Raw genomic sequence first — 19,682 nt, forward strand, 5'->3', positions numbered from 1 at the left:
AATCTTCCCCCTTCCACATTTACACATGCATTTCTGTCTGGATCATACTGGAGTTTGGATCAGTAGTTTCAGGTGGTCCTGATGATAATTAGAGCCTGCGGAGAAAAAAAAAACAAACAACCATGGGTCTGACAACAGATCCAGATCTTGTTCTATCAGTAGCTAGCAGATCAGCTTCAAGGGACCTTCCTAAAACATAAGCAGAGGCTCATCAGCTTTCTGGGTCTCAGAAGTTTGCATGTTGTTAGCTTGGCCTAGTCCGTAGTCCTAAATGTGGGATGATCCCAGTGACCTTTATCTCATTGTAATTCCTGCATTACTATATATCTATTCAAATCTTGTGTTGGTTCTGAACATGTAAACCTGGTTTTGGAGGACCTGATTCTGCTCAGTCAATGCCTGTTGGAAATAATGTAATAAATAGACTGTGACTAAAAGGTTGTTATTTGGCTACTTTCCTTCATCCTCCTCTTATCCATTGACAGCTCCTTGCAGATCAATGGTCCTTCCTCTCAGAGCATCAGAAAGACAGTTGCAGATTAATGCTGCTAGGATATGTGCTCATTTCTGGTGTAACATGAGCCATCTTTGTATGGAACAGGATGCCTGCAATGACCATTCTCTCTCCCCTTTCCTCCAACCATGTGGTTGCTGCAGCCTGAACAAAAGAGATGCCATTGGGTCTTCTTTTTTTTTCTTTGTCACAAGAGAGGATCTCAGCTTTGGAATAATTGGAGTGGTTGGGGAAAAAATCATAGAGTCATAGAATGGCCAGGTTGAAAAGGATCACAATGATCATCTAGTTTCCATCCCCCTGCCAACCACCAGATCAGGCTGCCCAGAGCCTCATTCAGCCTGGCCTTGAATGCTTCCTGGGATGGAGCACCCACAGCCTCCTTGGGCAACCTGTTCCAGTGTGTCACCACCCTCTGTGTGAAAAACTTCCCCCTAATATCTAACCTAAATCTCCCCTGTCTCAGTTTAAAACCATTCCCCCTTGTCCACAAAAAAGTTGGTCAAGAAACTTGGTGTAATTGCTGTGCTACTGTGCTTTCCACCAGATGCCACCTGCTCTTAGTGAATAAAGTACACACATAAATATATGTGTTTGCATGTGCACACATGGGCTTGGTGTTTGCTTTTCCGTTGCCTCTTAAGACTTAATGAGGTGAATTGTGTATTTAAGCTACCATCCTCACCAAAGGTACATACCATGCAGAATATGCCTGAATTTCCCAGATGTCCTTGCTGATGGCTTTGGCTGATGCTGCTGATCTTTCTCTGGGCTCAGCCCCTTCTTTTTAACCTGAGTTCCCTCACCACAAGATGCCAACCTGGAAAAGCAAACTGGGAGTGGGGATTTAAGCCCACATCAAAGTGAGCAGAGGAGACCCTGGCAGCTGTCCTAAAACTCATGCACCTGCACAGAGCACAGCTCCTGGCCTGCATTAGAAGTAGTGTGGCCAGCAGGAGCAGAGAGGTAATCATCTCCCTGTACTTAGCACTGATGAGGCTGCATCTTGAGTAATGCATTCACTTTTGGGCCCCTCACTACAAGGAAGACATTGAGGCCCTGGAACGTGTGCAGAGAAGGGCAGCAAAACTGGAGAGGGGTCTGGAGCACAAGTCTTATGAGGAGTGGCTGTGGGAGCTGGGATTGTTTAGTCTGGAGAAGAGGAGGCTCAGGGGAGACCTCACTGCACTGTACAACTTCCTGAGGGTAATGGTTGTGACGCAGAGGGGCTTGGCCTCTTCTCCCAGGCAACAAACAGGACCCAAGGAAATGGCCACAAGTCGTACCAGAGGAGGTTTAGGTTAGACATAAGGAAAAACTTTTTCTCTCAGAGAATGGTCAGGCACTGAAATGACTGCCCAGGGAGGTGGAGGAGTTGCCATCCCTGGTGGTGTTCAAGAGGCATCTGGGTGAAGAGCTATGAGATGTGGTTTAGGGCTTGTGGTAGCAATGGTAATGGGAGGACGGTTGGACTAGACAATCTTGTAGGTCCTTTCCAATGTTGTGATTCTATGATTCTATGACTCATGCTTTGGGATGTCCAGACAACTTGTTTTTCCTTCTGAATTAAACCTCCTAGTATTTTGCTTTCCAAATAACAATTGGTGAACAGATCTATAGACTGGATATCAAATACATGGTCAAAAAAATTAATGTATTCCAACAGTATTCATGTGTGCAGTGCAGCACTGTTTTGCGTCATATTTTGGAAGATGATATCTCATGAATCTCAAGTTCTTCAAACACTTCTTTTTAATATCTTAGAGTAAAATCTTACTTGTTTGGAATTGTTATGAGATGACTTGCATATGGAAGGGTTAATCTAATGCTTTCTTTCATCCCTTCTCCCCTCACCTTCCCCACTCCCAGCATTTTATTTATTTATTTATTTACTTATTTATTTTGGATCAGTAGCCTCACACTTCTGTAATCTAAATGTGCAAATGCTTTGCAGTCACAGTCCAGTAGCTAGGTTAATCTCAGACCCCTGGAGTGGCAGATGGCTGATTTGTTGCTGATTCCAGTTACAGAGAATTGTGCCACCTATTATCTTTGCACAGGCTGTTGCTTAAAAAGATGCCACGGGCAAAATCAGTGACAAGCAAAGCAAAGAAAACACTCTCTGATATGTATTACCATAGGTGAAAATGTGAAATATTTCACCTTTTGTAGGAAGGGCTCAAGAGGTGGACAAAGAGAAGAGAGGAGGTGGGAGGGAAAGAGAGGGAGAGGAATTTTTGTACCTAAAATACAGAAATACAAGGCTTGCTACAGGAATGATATTGAATTAAAACAACTTATCCTACTTTAAATGTTTTTGAAAAGTGCAATATTTGGCTTTAGCCCTCTGCTTTAAGTCTTAGACAAAGCAAATCGGTTGGCACCATGGGAGACCTTTCTTGCTCTTCCCAAGCCTTAGCAGTGTATGTTGTCATAGGAATGAGTGGCTCTCATCCTAGTCATTGCAGTTTCAGGTGTGCCTAATGGCCAGTGGGCAAAGTCATAATGGCACCACATTGTCCACTTTCACCTGAGCTGCTTGGAGGAGAAACTTATCCCTCCTTAGAGTTCAAGGAGAAGCTTGGAGGACCTTCCAGAACTAATGGGGGCTGAGGCAAGTGGGGGTGAACCCCAGTTCAAAGAGTCCTGGGTGATGTGCACAAAGAAGTATGTAATGAATTGGAAAAGAGTGAAAATTCAGATATTTGCGGTCGTTTTCAGCACTTTTGTGTCTACAATTAATATTTTCTCTTTTCTCTTTGCTCCATGAAACACCACAGAACCAGATGAAGAATTTGGGAAGAGAGTGTGGATTCCCCGTGCAGAGTTCGGTGACAAAGTCTGTGAATAAGGTAAGACCAAGGAATTATGTATGTGAAGATTTTTTGCCTTCTAAACTCATTATAGTACAGAAATCGACATTCCAAATGCTAAGTGAAAAAGTCTAAAAGATCAAGCCAGAAAGGACTTCTTTTTAATGCATATCATTATGATGGTTTGGGTTTTATAACAGTTTGTATTGTATCCAAATGATCTACATGTGAATAATTGTTACCAACCTCCTGACACTAGGACCTAATTAGGAAGTAAGAGCCTTAAATAGGCCATTTGCGTAGTGAGCTTCCATATGTCTCCTTGTGCAATTTATTTGCTTCACTCCATTGAGATATAATGAGAATGGAACTCCTCGAACTGCCTTTGACTCTGAGGCCCTCCTCTTCATCTTCCTTGCAGTTATAGCCCACTATTAAGAAGATAATGTCTATTTCCCTTTGTTCAGAAAGAAAAATCTGCTGTCCTTCTAACCTGCTCCAAACTGACAGAGTTTTTCTATTTCCAAGTTTCCAATGGAAATAAAATGAGAAACAGCAAAACAATCCACAGCCTATGAATAATGTCATACCGTCAGAGAAAGCACAACGAAGGACAGGAAAGGATGATCGTGAAAGTATACTGCTCATCATATCTAGGACTCCTGGAAACCTGCTGAAAAGCTAACATTATTGCATTTCAGCCAAAGTATGGGTTCAATTTAAAGACCTCTGTGTTGGTTCTGTTTGGATTTCTGCCTTCTAGGACATGAGTAAGGGAAGTGGTTGGTTTGAGGTTTGAGTTTTGTCTTAGTTCTGGTTATTTAGCTCAGTATTGACCAATGTGTTTTCTGGGACTTTATGCCCATGTTATTTTTCAGAAAACTTATTTAAAATATGGTTTCAGGAAAGATTCTTTCTTTCCAAACAACTTTTTAATGCATGACTCCACCCCAGACACCATCCTCAAGTCAGTAAAATTTTAGGGTCTGGATAACGTCTCCTACAGAAGCGAACACGAACAAGCTCTCAAAGTGTCTGTGGGTTTTTGTTGTTATTGTAATCGTACTTGTTTTGAGTTTTTCTTTTTTCTTCTTCTAAATCAAGGTCTTATTTCATTTCTCAGTACACGTCAGTTCCACATGCAGTGATTTTGTTTATGATAATTCACTCGCGTGTTCCCTTCCAGGAATTGTCATTGCCTTCCAGAAGGGAGGTTAGTGCTGGTTCCCTTGCAGTGATAATTATAATCAGACCTGCCAGCCTTCACACAGTCTATGCTTATCACTTGCATTTAGGAGGATTTTTTTTTTTCCTGAAGCCTATCACCAGTATTTCTTCTTAGGGAGAAATAGTCATGATTTTTCAACTAATCTTTGATGTCTCTCAGCTTTGAAAGCACAGAGAGGAGCAAAATGACTGCCAGATGCAGTAAAAGGCAATGTCTCTCTATTGCAGTGCATAGCTTTGCTCCTTGGAGAGCAGGGATAGGATAGAGTTTGTGAAACAAAGATTCTTAATGCAGTTGTGACCACTGCTTAGATGTGTAGGAGACACAAGACAGTGTTTTTCTGGTTGTGGTGCTCTCACAAACTCACTAGTAGATCTACTAGATGAGGGCTCTGTGTGATAAGCAGTCATGGGCACTGCTTGCCATCCAGGGACAGGAGCAGCATGGGACGGACGGAGCAGAAACCACCTGCACACAGCAGTGCAATGGTGTCTGGCTGGCCATCGTGGTGATGGTTAATAGGGTGTTGTTTGATGTTATTATACATATATCCTATTCATTATAGGATATATAGAAAATTCCCTGCCCCAGTGTTTTGGTTTTGTTTTTTTTTTTTTGGTTTTATTTTGGTTTTTTTTTTCCAGGGAGAGAGGCATCCCACCATTTACTAGACATGCCCTCATTTTCACTCCATTGCTCTTATTGATATGTTAATAGCCCTTCTCTTTGGCTTTTGCTTTTTTCTAACTTTAAAAAGCAATATGTCAGTTTATACCCTTTCATTAGTCTAAATGAGTGATGTATTTTTAATTCCCTCCTATGCTATCACTATGTTCTTCATTTTTTCAAAGATTTGGGTTCCCTTGATTTTGGCAGAAATTGATAATGGTCATTGCTATATGGCTTTTGTAGAGGAGGAAATGGTGGGACAGTGGGAACTTGACTGTCTGCAGCTATGCATTTACAGCCTGCAAGAATATGATTTGCCTTTATTTTATTTAAATTCACTGGCAACTCAAGATTTATTTATCAGGTGTCACTCCCTGAAGGAAGATAAATGCTACATAGAAAAGACTTCATCTATTATACAAACAGATTTGAAGGCTTTGCTATTGCATTTCCCTGACTGCTGTATGAAGTAAAAATGCCTTCGGCTGAGCAGAGACAGAGTGATTCTTAGCAGCAGCATCTTATGACCTTTTGATCAGATGAGATCTCAAGCCTTATTACAGGACAGATTATGATGTGATGGTAAGAGGGCCAGGAATAGTCTTTTTGTTATGAGATCTTTCCAGTGAACATCCTTCTTCAGTGTATTCAGGTGGTTAAAGCACCAAAGCCAGGACAAGCATTTGAAAATGAAGGAGTAAATTATTGGAACAGGAGATTAAAATACATTCAAGTTTACCAACTCCAGCTAAGCATCACAGCTTACAGCTTATCCCTAATATTCTCTGACTTCATATTCTAGCAAGCCTGTAGATGACATTGCAACATTTCCTATCACTAATAACCCCATTTAGGTAGAAAGTTCTACCCAGAAACAGACCCTGAGTCACAGAATCATAGAACCATAGAACCTCCTTTCAAACTTGATGTCCAGTATCAATAGTCTGACATAACTAGTTTGAAAGAGAATGCTCAGTCATTGCTGACTCTGCTCACCAGGAATGGCTGTGCCAAAGTTTGACCTGGCTGCCAAGGCCACTTCTGGGGAAGAAGGCAGGGCATTTGTGAGGCATGTTGTAAATGTAAATGGACATATGTGAGCATGCACCATACACACATACAGGAAGCCCATGCTTGTTATGGAGTGTGTAAAATAGCCTTGCACGTGCTAGAATGGGAACTTCTAAGCTGTACAAGTTTTGTTTCCTCCTGAAGCCAAATGATCTGTTTGTTTGTTTGTTTGTTTTTTCCCCAAAGGGAAGAGAGAGAAGGCCTGGCAGTGCACAAATCCCTAACTGCTATCAGTGTTCTCTAACTGCTATCAGAGGATGCTGATACATCAGGTCTGGAGAACAATAGCTGCCACAGCCCTATGGAAAGTCTTTGAAAATGTAAAGGTTATGGAGGTGGAGGAAATGCACAGCAGGACACCATCTCTTCTTATCTCCCCCAGCCTCTTCAATCAGGTGCCTGCTGAGCTTCCCACTCCTCCTGCCTTTTAGGATAGGATCATAAGACATTAGATTCTACTGGCATTAAGTCATCTTCCTGGCATTATAACTCCCCAAGGCAGAGAACTACAGTGAAACATGGAAGCTTGAACCCACATGGGGCTTAAACTATAGCTACTTGGCCTGCAGAGATGTCCAGGAGCTATGAAGAGATACTCACTGCCTGACTCCATCCTTCACCAACTTTCCAATAGGAAAAGCAAGGGGTAGTGAGAGGTGGACAGCAACCCTTCTGCTGCCTTCACCTCCTCCAAACATACTATTGCTGAGGTATAACTGGTCATGGACAGCTTTGCACTGGAAGCTGCTCAGAGGAATGAGTTGCTTTGAAAGGACCTCTCTGAGGGTAACAGCTTCTGATGAAACCTTTTAAACCGTTCCACAGAGGAGGCCTTGTGGTGTCTGATGAAGAGAGTGAAGGTATAAAAAGTGTTCTCTGCATCACTTCAGAGTCTTATAATGCATAGGTCTCTGTGAGGTATAAAATGTTATCTGGGCTTGGGTGACACTGTATTAAAGTCCTCCCTCTTGGCATGGGATTGGTTTCATGCTGCTGGGTCTTCTGCCAAACAATCCCTATACCGGCATACTCAAAGCGTGCTCTTGTCTTCAGTTTCTGTAACTCATAGAGATCCATGAAAACAGATTAACTGATCTCCAACTTAGTATGGAAGCTCATCTAGGACATCTTATGTTCTACAGATTAGAATGGTTAGAGCATTCTAAGCATGATAACTTCTAGAGGTGGGACACTTTTCTGGGGACAGAACATTTAAACTGGCAAGTGTTTAAGAAATAGTATCAGACAGATGACAGTGCTATGGGATGGGAAAAAGAGGGCGGTTTATGAAGTTAAGCTGTGTTTGCCTAACTATGTCATTTTAAGCATGTAACAACTGATTCCTTGCAATTATTCTTAGACTGCAGACAGCAGAGATCTCCAGTTTCTCACTTGAGAACCCGAAAAACACTATTGTTATAATCAGACTTAGAGCCATATACCTCCCTTCACTTTGCTGGATTGTGGTGATCTTGGGATAGGACAAGGACAGGAGGACATTCATGTCACACCACTGCCTTAGGCTGCATCTGTCTTCAGCAAACTAAGCAGTGTCTGTGAAAGTTGCAGTGCAGAGGAATGAGTGTACATGGGGATACTCAGACTACCAGACCTTGGCATGCTTTTGGTTCATGACAACTAGCAAACTATTAAATCACTGCTAAGCATGGATCAGGGTTCATTTTGCACTTAGCTGCTGTCTTAAGGAAGCTAAGACATGGTTATGAGCAGAGATACAAACCATTCTGTGCCAGTTGGCCTCTGTGCCTGGCAGTATTTCTGGTCACATTTAATTTGCTAGTAGCCGAGGAGGCTCAGGCCCAGATGGGAAACTGGACTCCATCACCTTAAACTCCGTTTGTCAGCAGAGAAGAGAGAAGAGAACCTCCGTCAGAGACCGACTGAGCCTCCCATGGCCCCGACCTCTCCAAATTGTAGACGGAGACTAAAGGCAGATAAGCTGACAGAGTTCAATGTTCTGGCAGCAAAAAGAAAGTCTGTATTAGCCCAGAAAAGGCCATGTATAGTACAGGGGAATTTCCTGCATATTTACTAGTTACCTCCCATGCGTCTCTGAGCTCAGATAGGTTTTAAGTTATTTACTTGATCTTTCCTGCAACAGCAAGTGCCATTTGTCTTCACAGAAAGAGTTTATTTTTCCCTTGCCATATGGAGGTTCCTTTTTCAGTTGTAAGGCTGGTGTGCTGTATAATTTCATTTTAATGATCTGGTGGCTGATAGTTAAGCGTGTCCACAGGAGACAATTGTAGTCTTTAATGCAAGAAAAGGGCTCATGGAAGGATATGTTGCTATGTCTTTTAAGTATGAGTAAAATCTTTGCTTGATAAAGAAAGTCATATTTCAAGTTATACTCATCTAAATATACCTGTGTATTTTTTCACACTCACTGAACCAAAAACCTACACGAAAATGTAACTTTGTCTTGACTACTGCAACTGGAGTATAATGTGTCATTAACTTTTCTTTGAAATCTTTTCATTTCCAAGATGGCATGATAGAATAAATATTTTGTTTAAACATTTTGAACAAAACATTTTCCCTTCAGGAGTACCTCAAGTGTTTGGTCACAATGGAGGAGGAGTTATTAATTGAATCTGGCACTTATTTGGAAATATGACCTTAATCTGTGGGTTTCAGTGAATAAGGTATTTTCCCTGGGTGTTTCAGTAAGTCAGATAAGAAAATTATATTCTTGACATGCTAAAGATGTTCCATTTTTGAAAACGATATCCCAGTTGTACCACTGAAACTCAATGCCCTGTGTTGCTTGTTAACCACCACACATTTATTGTTTCAGTGTCCCATTTTGCTATCAAGTACCAATGCACCACAACATAACAAATAATCAATAGTTCTGTCAGTTGAGTATGCCCTGGAAATATAATATTACTGTTAATATCGATCCACACAGCAGAAATCAAGGCATCAAAACCTGCAGTCACGACTTGCTAGCACCCTGGCTTTTACTTGCAGAGCAACCAGCTTGAAAATCATGACAGCATGCCATCCCCAGGGACCAGTGTTTTCTGCTCTCCCTCCTTGCATGCATAATAATAACTGACATGAACATAAGTACAAGGGTAACAGCCTGCATGCAACCTGCAGATCTAGTGTGTATTCATTTCAGTCTTCTGTGTTTTCTGGGTGCAGCGAACCAGCTGCTGGTAAAATCAAGATGCATCGGTTCTGGTATCCACCTCTGTTCCTCCAAGCTGCCAGCTTACCTCAGGAGGAAGAAAATATGCTTTCCATTCCCGAGTGTGCATTCACACACTCCCCTGTGAGTTTGGCAGTCTTCGTTGTGTCTGTAACAGCTTCACAATGAAGTCATGAATGAAAGTTCAGCAGATTGATTTTACTATTGTCAGCCTTCATAAGAGATAAGTGTGATATTCCGGAAGCTCTTTCCAGATTTTACATGGTCCAGATAAATGAAACCAGCATTTTATCTCTAGACCACAAAATACTCAGCACAGTTCTTCCCCCTTAGGAATACTTTATTTCTGGTCTCAATAACTGCACTGTGACCCAGAGAAAATTTCTTTAATAAATGTATCTATATGAATAGTATGAGTGTTGGGGGGGTGAGTAACCTGGAAGTGAGCAGAGCACCACTTCAGTGAAGAGAAGTGAGATGTAGTCATCATTTACCATGTGAATGAGCCAAAGACACAGGGAGATTCTCTCAGCTAGAGCCCTCCCTACAGCAGAAGCAGCAGCCTGGCCCATGCTGACACACACCAGTCTGAGTCTTGGGTGGTTCCTCTAACACTGATACCTCTGCTCAGCCACACAGCTGGAGGAGCTGAGAATCTCCCAGCAGTGTGTGGGGGACATCATTAATGATGGCTGTGTTCCTCGTGTCACAGATTGGTGTGTGCATAGCAAGAGATTCTTTTGGTGTTGTTAGCTGCTAAGTTCTGTCTTGCAAGTAACCTTCACTGTACTACCTTTTGACCCAAACAGGACATTCATCAGCATTACGCTCCATCCTCCAGTAGTTCATCTCCTGTATGGCAAGCCATTTAGAATTGAAAGAGGAAGCTCAAGGCAACTTTTCAGGCTGTTTATGTGAAGAAAGATAGATGTATATATATATATTTTCTTTCTGTAAGGAATCAAGGCCAGGCTTTATGTGCTCAGAGCAGTTTGAGCTGCAGAGAAGACATATTTACAATGTTCCACATCTACTGGAGTTTCCTAGAAATCATTTTCATATCAGGGATTACATTTCTACACTCCTTCAGATAGGAAAGAAAGAGAAATTCAGACCTGGAAGTGGTATGACTTACAGCTTAGGGCTGCTACTGTGCAAGCATGTGGAGTCAGCAAGGTGCTCATCAGCTGAGGCTGTGTGCCATCAAAAAAAAAAGAGGCATTGCCATGGCCTTTAAAACATTTTTTCACCTCTGTCATTTCTTTTCTATATGGCCTCAGCAGCTTCTTTCAGCTACTTCAACTAAAACTACAAGTGATGTCATTATTATTATATTTTTTTTCTCTTAGAAGCTGAGTGGCCATTTCTGCCTTATCTCCTCTTTTAGATAAAATGCCCCCAAATGCCATCATTGAAGTTCAGAGGTCAGTGGTGACTTTAAAATCCCCTCCAATTGCCTTGGATCAAAACCAAATGAAATAAAAATCAATGTGTGAGTCAAGAGGCCAAGACACCAAAATGATGTGTCCAACGCAAGCAGCTTGCTGGTTTCAGAACATTTCTGGCAGCCATCTGCTTGTCTGAATTTGAGGATGTGACGCTTTTAAAAGTCAGAGGAAAAACACACACTAAACCACAGCTTTCAGATATTTTGCTTGATAACAGGATTCTCTTTTTTGTGCCCATTTTCCCGCAGCCTCAAGAATGTCCGGTTTTGCAATCATACTGTCAGCAGGTGTTCATGGTACTGAAGCACCACATTGTGTAATTCTCTAATTTAAAAAGAAAAGCTTTTTGAGGCCTCAAAACATTTTCTCCTCATCCCTCTTCATGAATGAACAACAAAACAGAGAGTTATCAAAACTCAATAGGCTCTCATTTGTTTATATGGATAAAGACTGGCCTTTTATGGCTAAAAAGAATCTCTTTTTTTCTTTTTTTTTCTTTCTCCACACTACTTCTATTTCAACTCCGTGGTCTCAGACTTGTCTTGTGTAACAAAGAAACAGATGCTTTTATGGATGGTGTTAACCGAGATACCAGTGACCGAATCACATTTAAGAGCTAAATTCCCCTTTTATTCTTGAAGGTGGTTGGGATCAAAGCACCACGAGGCTGTGGCTGGAGGGAGAAACTTGAACTCGTGGTGAACAAATAAAGACATTACAGATTCCTTTGCTGCCAGTGTGACCCCTTTAATCAGCCGCATGTCCACACTTAAGAAGATGATATTGTGTTAGACCATAAAAATCCCTGTCACGGTTAGAGCACAATAAAGCAAATATAATATTGTTCCTGGCCCAAAGACTATATGACATTAAAGGTTAAGGCGAGAGTCAATGTATGGACACAGGCAGAAAGACAGCAGTGGGAAAAAGCTTTTAGTTCCTCTCAACACATCCAGCTGTGGCCAGCTGTTACAGGGCTGTGTGCATTGCACTGGGAGAGGTGTGGAAGAGGACTACAGAGAGGACTCGTTGATGTGTAACAAGAGTTTTTCCACTGTGGGAGAGACAGCCCTGGAGAAGAGACGATGGTACATTAGCAGAAGTTGTTTGCTCTCTTACTTGGCAATTGCTTAGGGAAAACATTCTTTCTGGATTTTTTTATTTTTTATTTTACTTTATTTTTTATTTTTTTTTAATATATATGAATAAGGCATTTATAAAGTAATGAAATCTACATTTTCATCAATTATAATGGACTCCATTAAATTCTGGACATTTACCACATCACAATGTTTATCTGCGAGGCAATATTTCTCTGTGCTTAATAAAATGGAACAGCAGCAGTACTGCAGCAAATTTAAGCCACTTCTGGTACTCAGTGTCAGGATTTTAATGGCACACACATTACCTTGGCTTCTTTTTATAGCTTCATCTTGCTTTATGTGACAATACTTAGTTTTTATGTCATGCTTTTTGCATATAAATCTTGTCGCTTCACAAAGAAGAGTAGGACACTATACTCATTTCAGAGTACAGAAATAGCACAAAATGAGGTGACTTTGTTCTGGCCACAGAGCAGGTCAGAAGCATTGTTAGGAGGAGACCTCTGTCTTCTTAGATTCCATCCCATGAGCGCACTACATCTCCAGCAAGAAGCTTTACCTGTTTGTAGCCAAGCTGATGTGTGTGTCACAGGCTTGCAGTGAATGGGAAGAAGGGGGTGGGAAACTTCCCATTGACTTCTTGGAGCCTTGGGTCCAGGTCTCTGCTCTAACTTGTGCTTCTGTGGAAGGGGTTCTGAACAGTCCATAGCAAGGGCTTGATCCTGAACCCACTCTCCTGATCTCCAAACCAGGAGTTTGTGATGTTCCCAGGTTCCCTGTGTCACAGATGGCCATTCTGTCCAGATTACTGCTGTCTTAGGGGGATTGCACTTTAGTCCAGCCATGAAGTACTGGCTATTGAAGAGCCACCAATTCTTCTCAAATCCTCTTTGCTCATCTCATGCCACAGCATTTTGCAGGAAGGGATTTTTCCAGGAAAGGCAAGGGGGTTGGTGTCTGGCAGCTCCATGAGATTCTGGGAGTCTGACTGCCAAACATCCTCTCCCTGGATTCTCCCAGAGAGGACCTGCCTTTGATATGCTATGGTGAAGGATATGATGGATGAGCCTCTCTCAGCTCCCTCCTCCTTGGAAATGAGCTGTATATCTAAATGGATCGTACTCCAGTGAAATCAGCTGATGAATGAATCAATCAGTCAGGCTCAGAAATCTTCCTGCTGCTTCCAGGGAGAAGGCATGTTCAGGAATGACCCCCTGGTAATTGAAAAGCCAACCTCTCATGTGGCTGCAAAGCTCCTACCACTGCAATTTTCCTCGTTAAATTGGACTGTGGTTATGTAGCTCTTAAAAGAACAGAGGAGGAAAGTGATCAATAGCAACCTTCTTCAGCTTCACTTAGATCAAGGCTCCCTGGCACAATGCTTGGACAATGTGACTGTGGATCGAAGCAGTTGGAACCCAGAAGAGCTGTGGGGCATTCTGGGAGCCCCACAGACCCATCAACTGTGTTTTCTGCTTCTAGGTTATCAGAAGTACTCAGCATGGGTTCACCTAAGGGAGGTCATGTTTGACCAACCTGGTAGCCTTCTATGACATTGTCACTGGCTGGGTGGATGGGGGGAGAGCAGTGGATGTAGTCTACCAGCAAGGCATTTGATACTGTCTCCCACAACATCTTTATAACAAAGCTGAGGAAATGTGGGATAGATGAATGGACAGTGAGGTGGGTTGAGAACTGGTTGACTGGCAGAGCAAAGAGGGTCATTGTTGGCAGTGCAGACTCTGGTTGGAGACCTGTAAATAGTGGTGTTCCTCAGAGGTTAGTGCTGGGTCTGGTCTTCTTCAACATCTTCATCAATGACCTTGACTAGGGGATAGTGACCACCCTCACCAAGTTTGCTGATGATTCAAAGTTGGAAGGATTGGCTGACATGCCTGAAGGCTGTGCTGCCATTCAGTGAAACCTGGACAGGCTGGAGAGCTGGCCGATAAGAAACTGGATGAGGTTTAACAAAAGCAAGTGTAGAGTCTTACACCTAGGGAGAAAGAATTGCATGCACCAGTGCAGGCTGGAGTTGACCTGCAGGAGAGGAGCTCTGATGAGAGGGACGTGGGCGTCCTAGTGGACGACAGGTTGGCAATCCTCCCCCTCTACTCTGCCCTGGTAAGGCCTTGTCTGGAGTACTGTGTCCAGTTCTGGGCTCCCCAGTAGAAAAAAGACAGGGATCTCTTGGAAAGAGTCCAGCGGAGGGCCACAAAGATGATAAAGGGCCTGGAGCATCTCCCCTATGAAGAAAGGCTAAGTGAACTGGGTCAATTTAGCCATGAGAAAAGAAGACTGAGAGGATCTGATCCAGTTCTATGAATATCTGAAGTTTGGGGGACAAAGTGGCCAGGCCAGACTTTTCAGCAGTGTGTGGAGACAGGACAAGGGGAAACTGCCAGAAACTGGAGCATAGGAAGTTCCACATGATTGTGAGCAAGAACTTCTTTACAGTTGTCATGGGTTACTTAGATTTACCTATGCCCGTGACAGGGGAAGCCACCCCGTAGGGCCCCCTCCCTGGGGCCCGGAAAGGAGGGGGAAAAGGGGAATGGGATAAAAACAGCGGCAATCTAAGTAGGAAAAACTTATTTTACTAAATATGATATCGAAATACAACACAATATAATATAATTGAGGCTAACAAATCAAACAAAACAGAGAGAGAGAGTCCCCAAAAACCGAGAGGCCTACTGTGAACTGTAGGTGACACGGCTGGAACGCTTCCCACTCTCCAAGAAGTTCGAGAGAAGAAGGAGGGCACTCCAGCCTGGGAACGAGATTATATAGCGTCCTGGTCCCGTGACTTATCACTACCGTGTTGTTCTCTGGGATATGTAGTCTCCTTCTGTGGACTGCACATTCAATAGAAGTATCCATGCTTTACATAATGTTATGATGTGGAATACTGATAGCAAAATTACAAAATTACAAAACCATGACAACAGTGAGGGTGATGGAGCACTGGAACAGGCTGCCCAGGGGGGTGGTGGAGACTCCTCTGGAGATATTCAAGACCCGACTGGACACCTACCTGTGTGACCTGGTGTAGGGAACCTGCTTTGGCAGGGGGTTTGGACTCAATGATCTCTGGAGGTCCTTTCCAACCCCTATGATTCCGTGATATGGATATCCTCCAAAAGGGAGATGACTGGGCTAAAATGAGACCTAGAAAATGATGTGGAATTAAAAACAGAACTAATTGTGTGGTTCAGTGCAAGCCAATCTGTTCTTTCCAATGAAAGCTTTAAAAAAAGCTACCCAGCCCCACATACCTCCAGTGCAGTTGTTGGGGCTTTCTCAGAAAAAAACAAAAAAAAAAAAAAAAGAAAAAAGAAAAGAATCAGAGGAAAAGTTTTTACTCCTCTGCCTGAAATTTTCACTACTCACAATGTCCTGGTTCCTCTGCCAGATGGATAATTTTGTAGGATGGGGCTCAAATCAGAGGATTTTACCTGCTTGGTGATTAAAGCCTTTGGTGACATCAACAAAATCAATTTTCATCCCTGCATTTACCTCACAATATTTTAGGTGTTGCAAACTTAGAGATATTTGTTAGCGCTGGAAATGAGCTGATGCAGACCTGAGATGAAGAAAAGCCTAAAATGATTCAGCTTCCCTTGTCAGCTTTGTTTGTCCATGCATTTCTCCTACAGTGCTCAGTTTCTGCAAAGCTGTATCCACTCCTCAGTGGCAGGTGGACAGAGCTAGGAAGGCACATCCCAGAGTTTCTTTCCATAGATAACAAGCTGATGCACTAGAGAACAAAAAACAAAAAACAACACTTTCTTTTTTTTTTTTTTTTTTAAAAAAAAAGAGCAATCAGCTACATGAGAACTGAGCAAATTAAATGTCTGAGCAGTGCTTCAAAAGCGAACATGGGCAGCATCAGAAATTTTCCATCAGCTGTAATAACGCCAATTACTTTGCCAATTGCTGATTCCACAGTGATTTGTTTAGTGCAGTCATGCTTCAGCCTCTTGCCTGAGCTGATAGGCTTTGTTTATGCTGACTGTTCATTTGCAGTGCTTTTCTGTTTTTTTTTTCTCTCACTTTTCCTTTCCCTTAAACCCAGCTGCAACCCAGAATTGCTCTCCTGCCCCAGTGCTCATTGTCATCCTGGATAGGTATCACTGAAAGGTGAAGAGTTTTTCAGGAGCAAGTGATTACACTGCTGTTCCCAGCTACTTACTCGGATGACACTCCTTGTTCTCCTCTGCCACCGAGTTTAAAATCCAGAACTGTCCTAAGAAGTGAAGCATCTTGTCAAGGAGTAGGCAGCTAGGGTCTGCTGGGGGCAGTGGTTCTGGAGCTGTCACTTTTGTCTTGAGGACAGACAGAGAGATCTCATATATATGTCCAAAGGGCAAAGGCACACAAGCCCTCATGCATGCTTATGAGAAGTGAGTCTCCATGAAAAATGAACAGGAACTTTTTGTTGCTGTTTACATTCTAGGCTGTGGAAATTAATGGGTGTCCCCATAGCCACTTTGCACAAGAGCCGTGATTATTGTTCTGTTAACTGGGGGAGAGAGATAATCAGGAGCGTTTAAAGAGTGCATCTGCCTGACTGACAACTTGAATGTAAACTGCTGTGATATCTACCAGGAAGAAAATAATCTCATTGAACTCCCTTCCCAAGACACTTAGACCAGGGCTGTGAAGAGCTGGATGCTGCTCCCTTCTTTCCCCCTAACTGAGATGCCAATGGTTGGCTTAATCTCCCAGGTGCACAATGTTTTCCCTTCCAATTTTACTCCTTCCTCAACCTCTCCAGCTCATTAGTGATGGCTCATTTTGCACGTACCATTCTTTCTCCCAGTGGCTTCATGTGGTTTTGGCTGGTTATAGGGAGAGGAGGTGAACTGTGCTTATGCCTTCCTGGCTCAACTTCACAGCTAGCTCCTGTGTGCAGGTGCCTGGAGAGCACTGTAAGCAGGGTGCAACCACAAAGCTGTAATAGCATCATTCTGAATGACAGAGAATTATGAGTATTTTCACACCAATGAACAGTATGTAGATTGTGCACCTTGTTTTTACAGACTCATAGAATGGCTTGGGTTGGAAGGGGCCTCAAGGATCGTCAACTCTGCTGTGGGCAGAGTTGCCAGCCACTAATTCAAGCACCAGATCAGGCTTCCCAGGGCCCCATCCAGCCTGGCCTTGAACACTTCAAGGGATGGAGCATCCACTGCTCCTCTGGGCCATCTATGCCATGGCTTCACCACCTTCTTTTGAAAACTTCTTCCTGACATCTAATCTAAATCTCCCCTCCTTTGATCTAAAACAATTCCCCCTTGTCATATCAATATCTAGCCATTTAAAAAGTTGATTACCCTCATGTATACAATCTCCCTTTAAATTCTGAAAAAACATGAGTTCTCCCCAGAACCTTCTCCTCTCTAGACTGAACTCTCCCAGCTCCCTCAGCCTTAGTAGGAGAAATACTTCAGCCCTCTGATCATCTTTATCGTGCTCTGAACCCACTCCAACAGCTCTGTATCCTTCTTGTGCTGGGGGCTCCAGAACTGTATGCAGCATTCCAGATTGGCTCTCAAGAAGTCAAAGCAGATAGGGACAGTGCCCTCTGTCACCCTGCTGGCCACCTCTCTGTTGAAGCAGCCCAGGATACCACTGGCCTTCTGGGCTGAGTGAATACTGCTGGCTCATGTTCAGCTTTTAATCCACCAGAACTCCCCAGTCTTTCTGGACAGGGCTTCTCTCAAAGAGTTCTTCTACTCAAAGCTGGGATCACCCCAGCCCAATTGCACTTGGCTTTGTTGAGATTTGTTAGGTTTACATGAGCCCTAGTCTTTTGTCCCCAAGGAACCTGGGGTGACATGACCCCACCATCACTGGGATGCAGGACTAATTACAGTAGGCAAAGCAGCCCCCAGAAACACAAGCTGGCACATGAGGTATCAGTTGGAGGTGAGATTATCAGCTATCTCCATTTGTACCCTACTATCAGTTTCAGCTTTGCATCTGGTAAACATGTAAGTGACACAATTTGCTGCCCACAACCTTCCTCATCACCAGGAGCTCTGAATGTGTTTCTCAGCCCTCACAGTTCATACCAGCCACAAATAGACACAAAGGGGATGAGCTGCTGGCTCTCATGAGAGAAATGTGGCAAAAGGGAATTTGCAGGGAAACTATAGTAACCCTAAAATGAAAAAGTTTAAGTAGTGGTAGACTTCAGAAGAGCAGGGGTTCCTTTTCCAGCAGTGTCACTTCAGTGGACCTCATTCCCCATTCTCTGGCAGTTTATGTCATCCCTCACACTGCTACAAAGCATGGTTGGGTCTGAAATTTCCCCTTATACAGTTTAATAGAAATATTTTTCATCTACTTTGCATTCACTGAAGCACAGCTTCCACGGACACAATGAAAAATAATTTTTTCCAAGTCACAAACCTGCCCATAAAGAAGTTAAGAAAAGATGAGAACAGATCCTAATTCCTATCTTATCTGCAGTACAGCATCACATTTGGAGACATTTTATCAGGGAATATTTGTGGAACCATCGGTAAGTCCACACCATACTCAATTAACATTCCACAAAAAATACATATTCTTAATCTTTTGAGGACACCCAAAGATTTTCATTTTCAGAAAGAGAGCAAGTCAAGGTCAAGTTCAATGAACACCAATATCTTAAACCTTTTTTCTTACTCCATCACATCCTCTATAAGCTTACTGAGTGCTATTGAGGGGTCAAAACTTGCCTGATGTGGCATGTATGCTGCAGTATCATAAATCACCAGGTGATTTAAAATAGCAAAGGGATTACAACGCTGAAGACAGCTCTGTAGGTATGGCTGGATTGGGGTTTATTTTAGAGAAGGACTAATTATCTCACTGGACTGGAGTGCTGCCCACATATTCCCATCAATTCATGCCCTGCATCTAAGGTCAGAGGTGGGTACTTGATGGTCAGTGATTCCTCCTACTGTCTCATCTGAATTTCCATGTGTGATCTGCTATATAGTAGCAGTATTTGGCAAAAGAAATAAAGGCAAGTTTGTCATCCTTTTTATTAAGGAAACTTCACTTTTGGGTTACTGAGTAAACATTTTTCATCACAGCATATGGGCAGACAATACCCATGCAATGGTATTTAATGCAGTTCTTATGCTGAGTACTGCAGACTTTGCTTATGCCAGACCCTTGGAGACATTCAAGACTTCTTTGGTTCGTACTAGCAGAATTTAGGTTTTGCATGAAAAGGAAGGGGAAATACCAGCTGATGAAGTGGAAGACAGTCCAGTTCAGAAAACAATGTAAAGACATGCTGTATAACTTCAGCTACTGCCTTGTAGATGTTTCTGCATTTTTATATCCCCGTCCATGAAATGGGAACATTAGTAATTCTCTATCTTGCAGAGAGTTAAGAAGCTAAATTAATTACTGTTTGTGAAGCTAATTGAGATTCCCAGATGGGCATTGTTTGGAAAATTGTAATTATTATTATTATTATTTCCATTGAGACTTGGCTCCATATAATTAGTTTGCCATATCTGCAAACAGGTACACTCTCTAAAGCTATTTGGAGACATTCCCCGTGGGACTGGCCTGTGTAGACCAGAGTGGGAATCAGTGTTGAGTGGTCTCTCCGTTCTTTTTCCTCACCCCAAACATTCATCCATGGCTGT

At 42.7% G+C, this 19,682-nt stretch overlaps 1 protein-coding gene across 2 annotated transcripts in view; it reads left to right on the forward strand.

Annotated features, from left to right (window-relative positions):
• The window catches only part of SETBP1 (SET binding protein 1), a 262,415-nt gene that overhangs the window by 115,279 nt on the left and 127,454 nt on the right, over positions 1–19,682 (forward strand). For both annotated transcript variants that reach the window (XM_085528503.1, XM_085528504.1), the window contains one exon: positions 3,295–3,366. In XM_085528503.1, coding sequence (XP_085384629.1) covers positions 3,295–3,366 — 72 coding nt within the window. The remainder of the gene's footprint in view (positions 1–3,294; positions 3,367–19,682) is intronic.

The sequence above is a fragment of the Coturnix japonica genome, chromosome Z (genome assembly GCF_054131305.1).
Source record: "Coturnix japonica strain WE chromosome Z, WE-NBRP24, whole genome shotgun sequence".
NCBI lineage: Eukaryota > Metazoa > Chordata > Aves > Galliformes > Phasianidae > Coturnix > Coturnix japonica.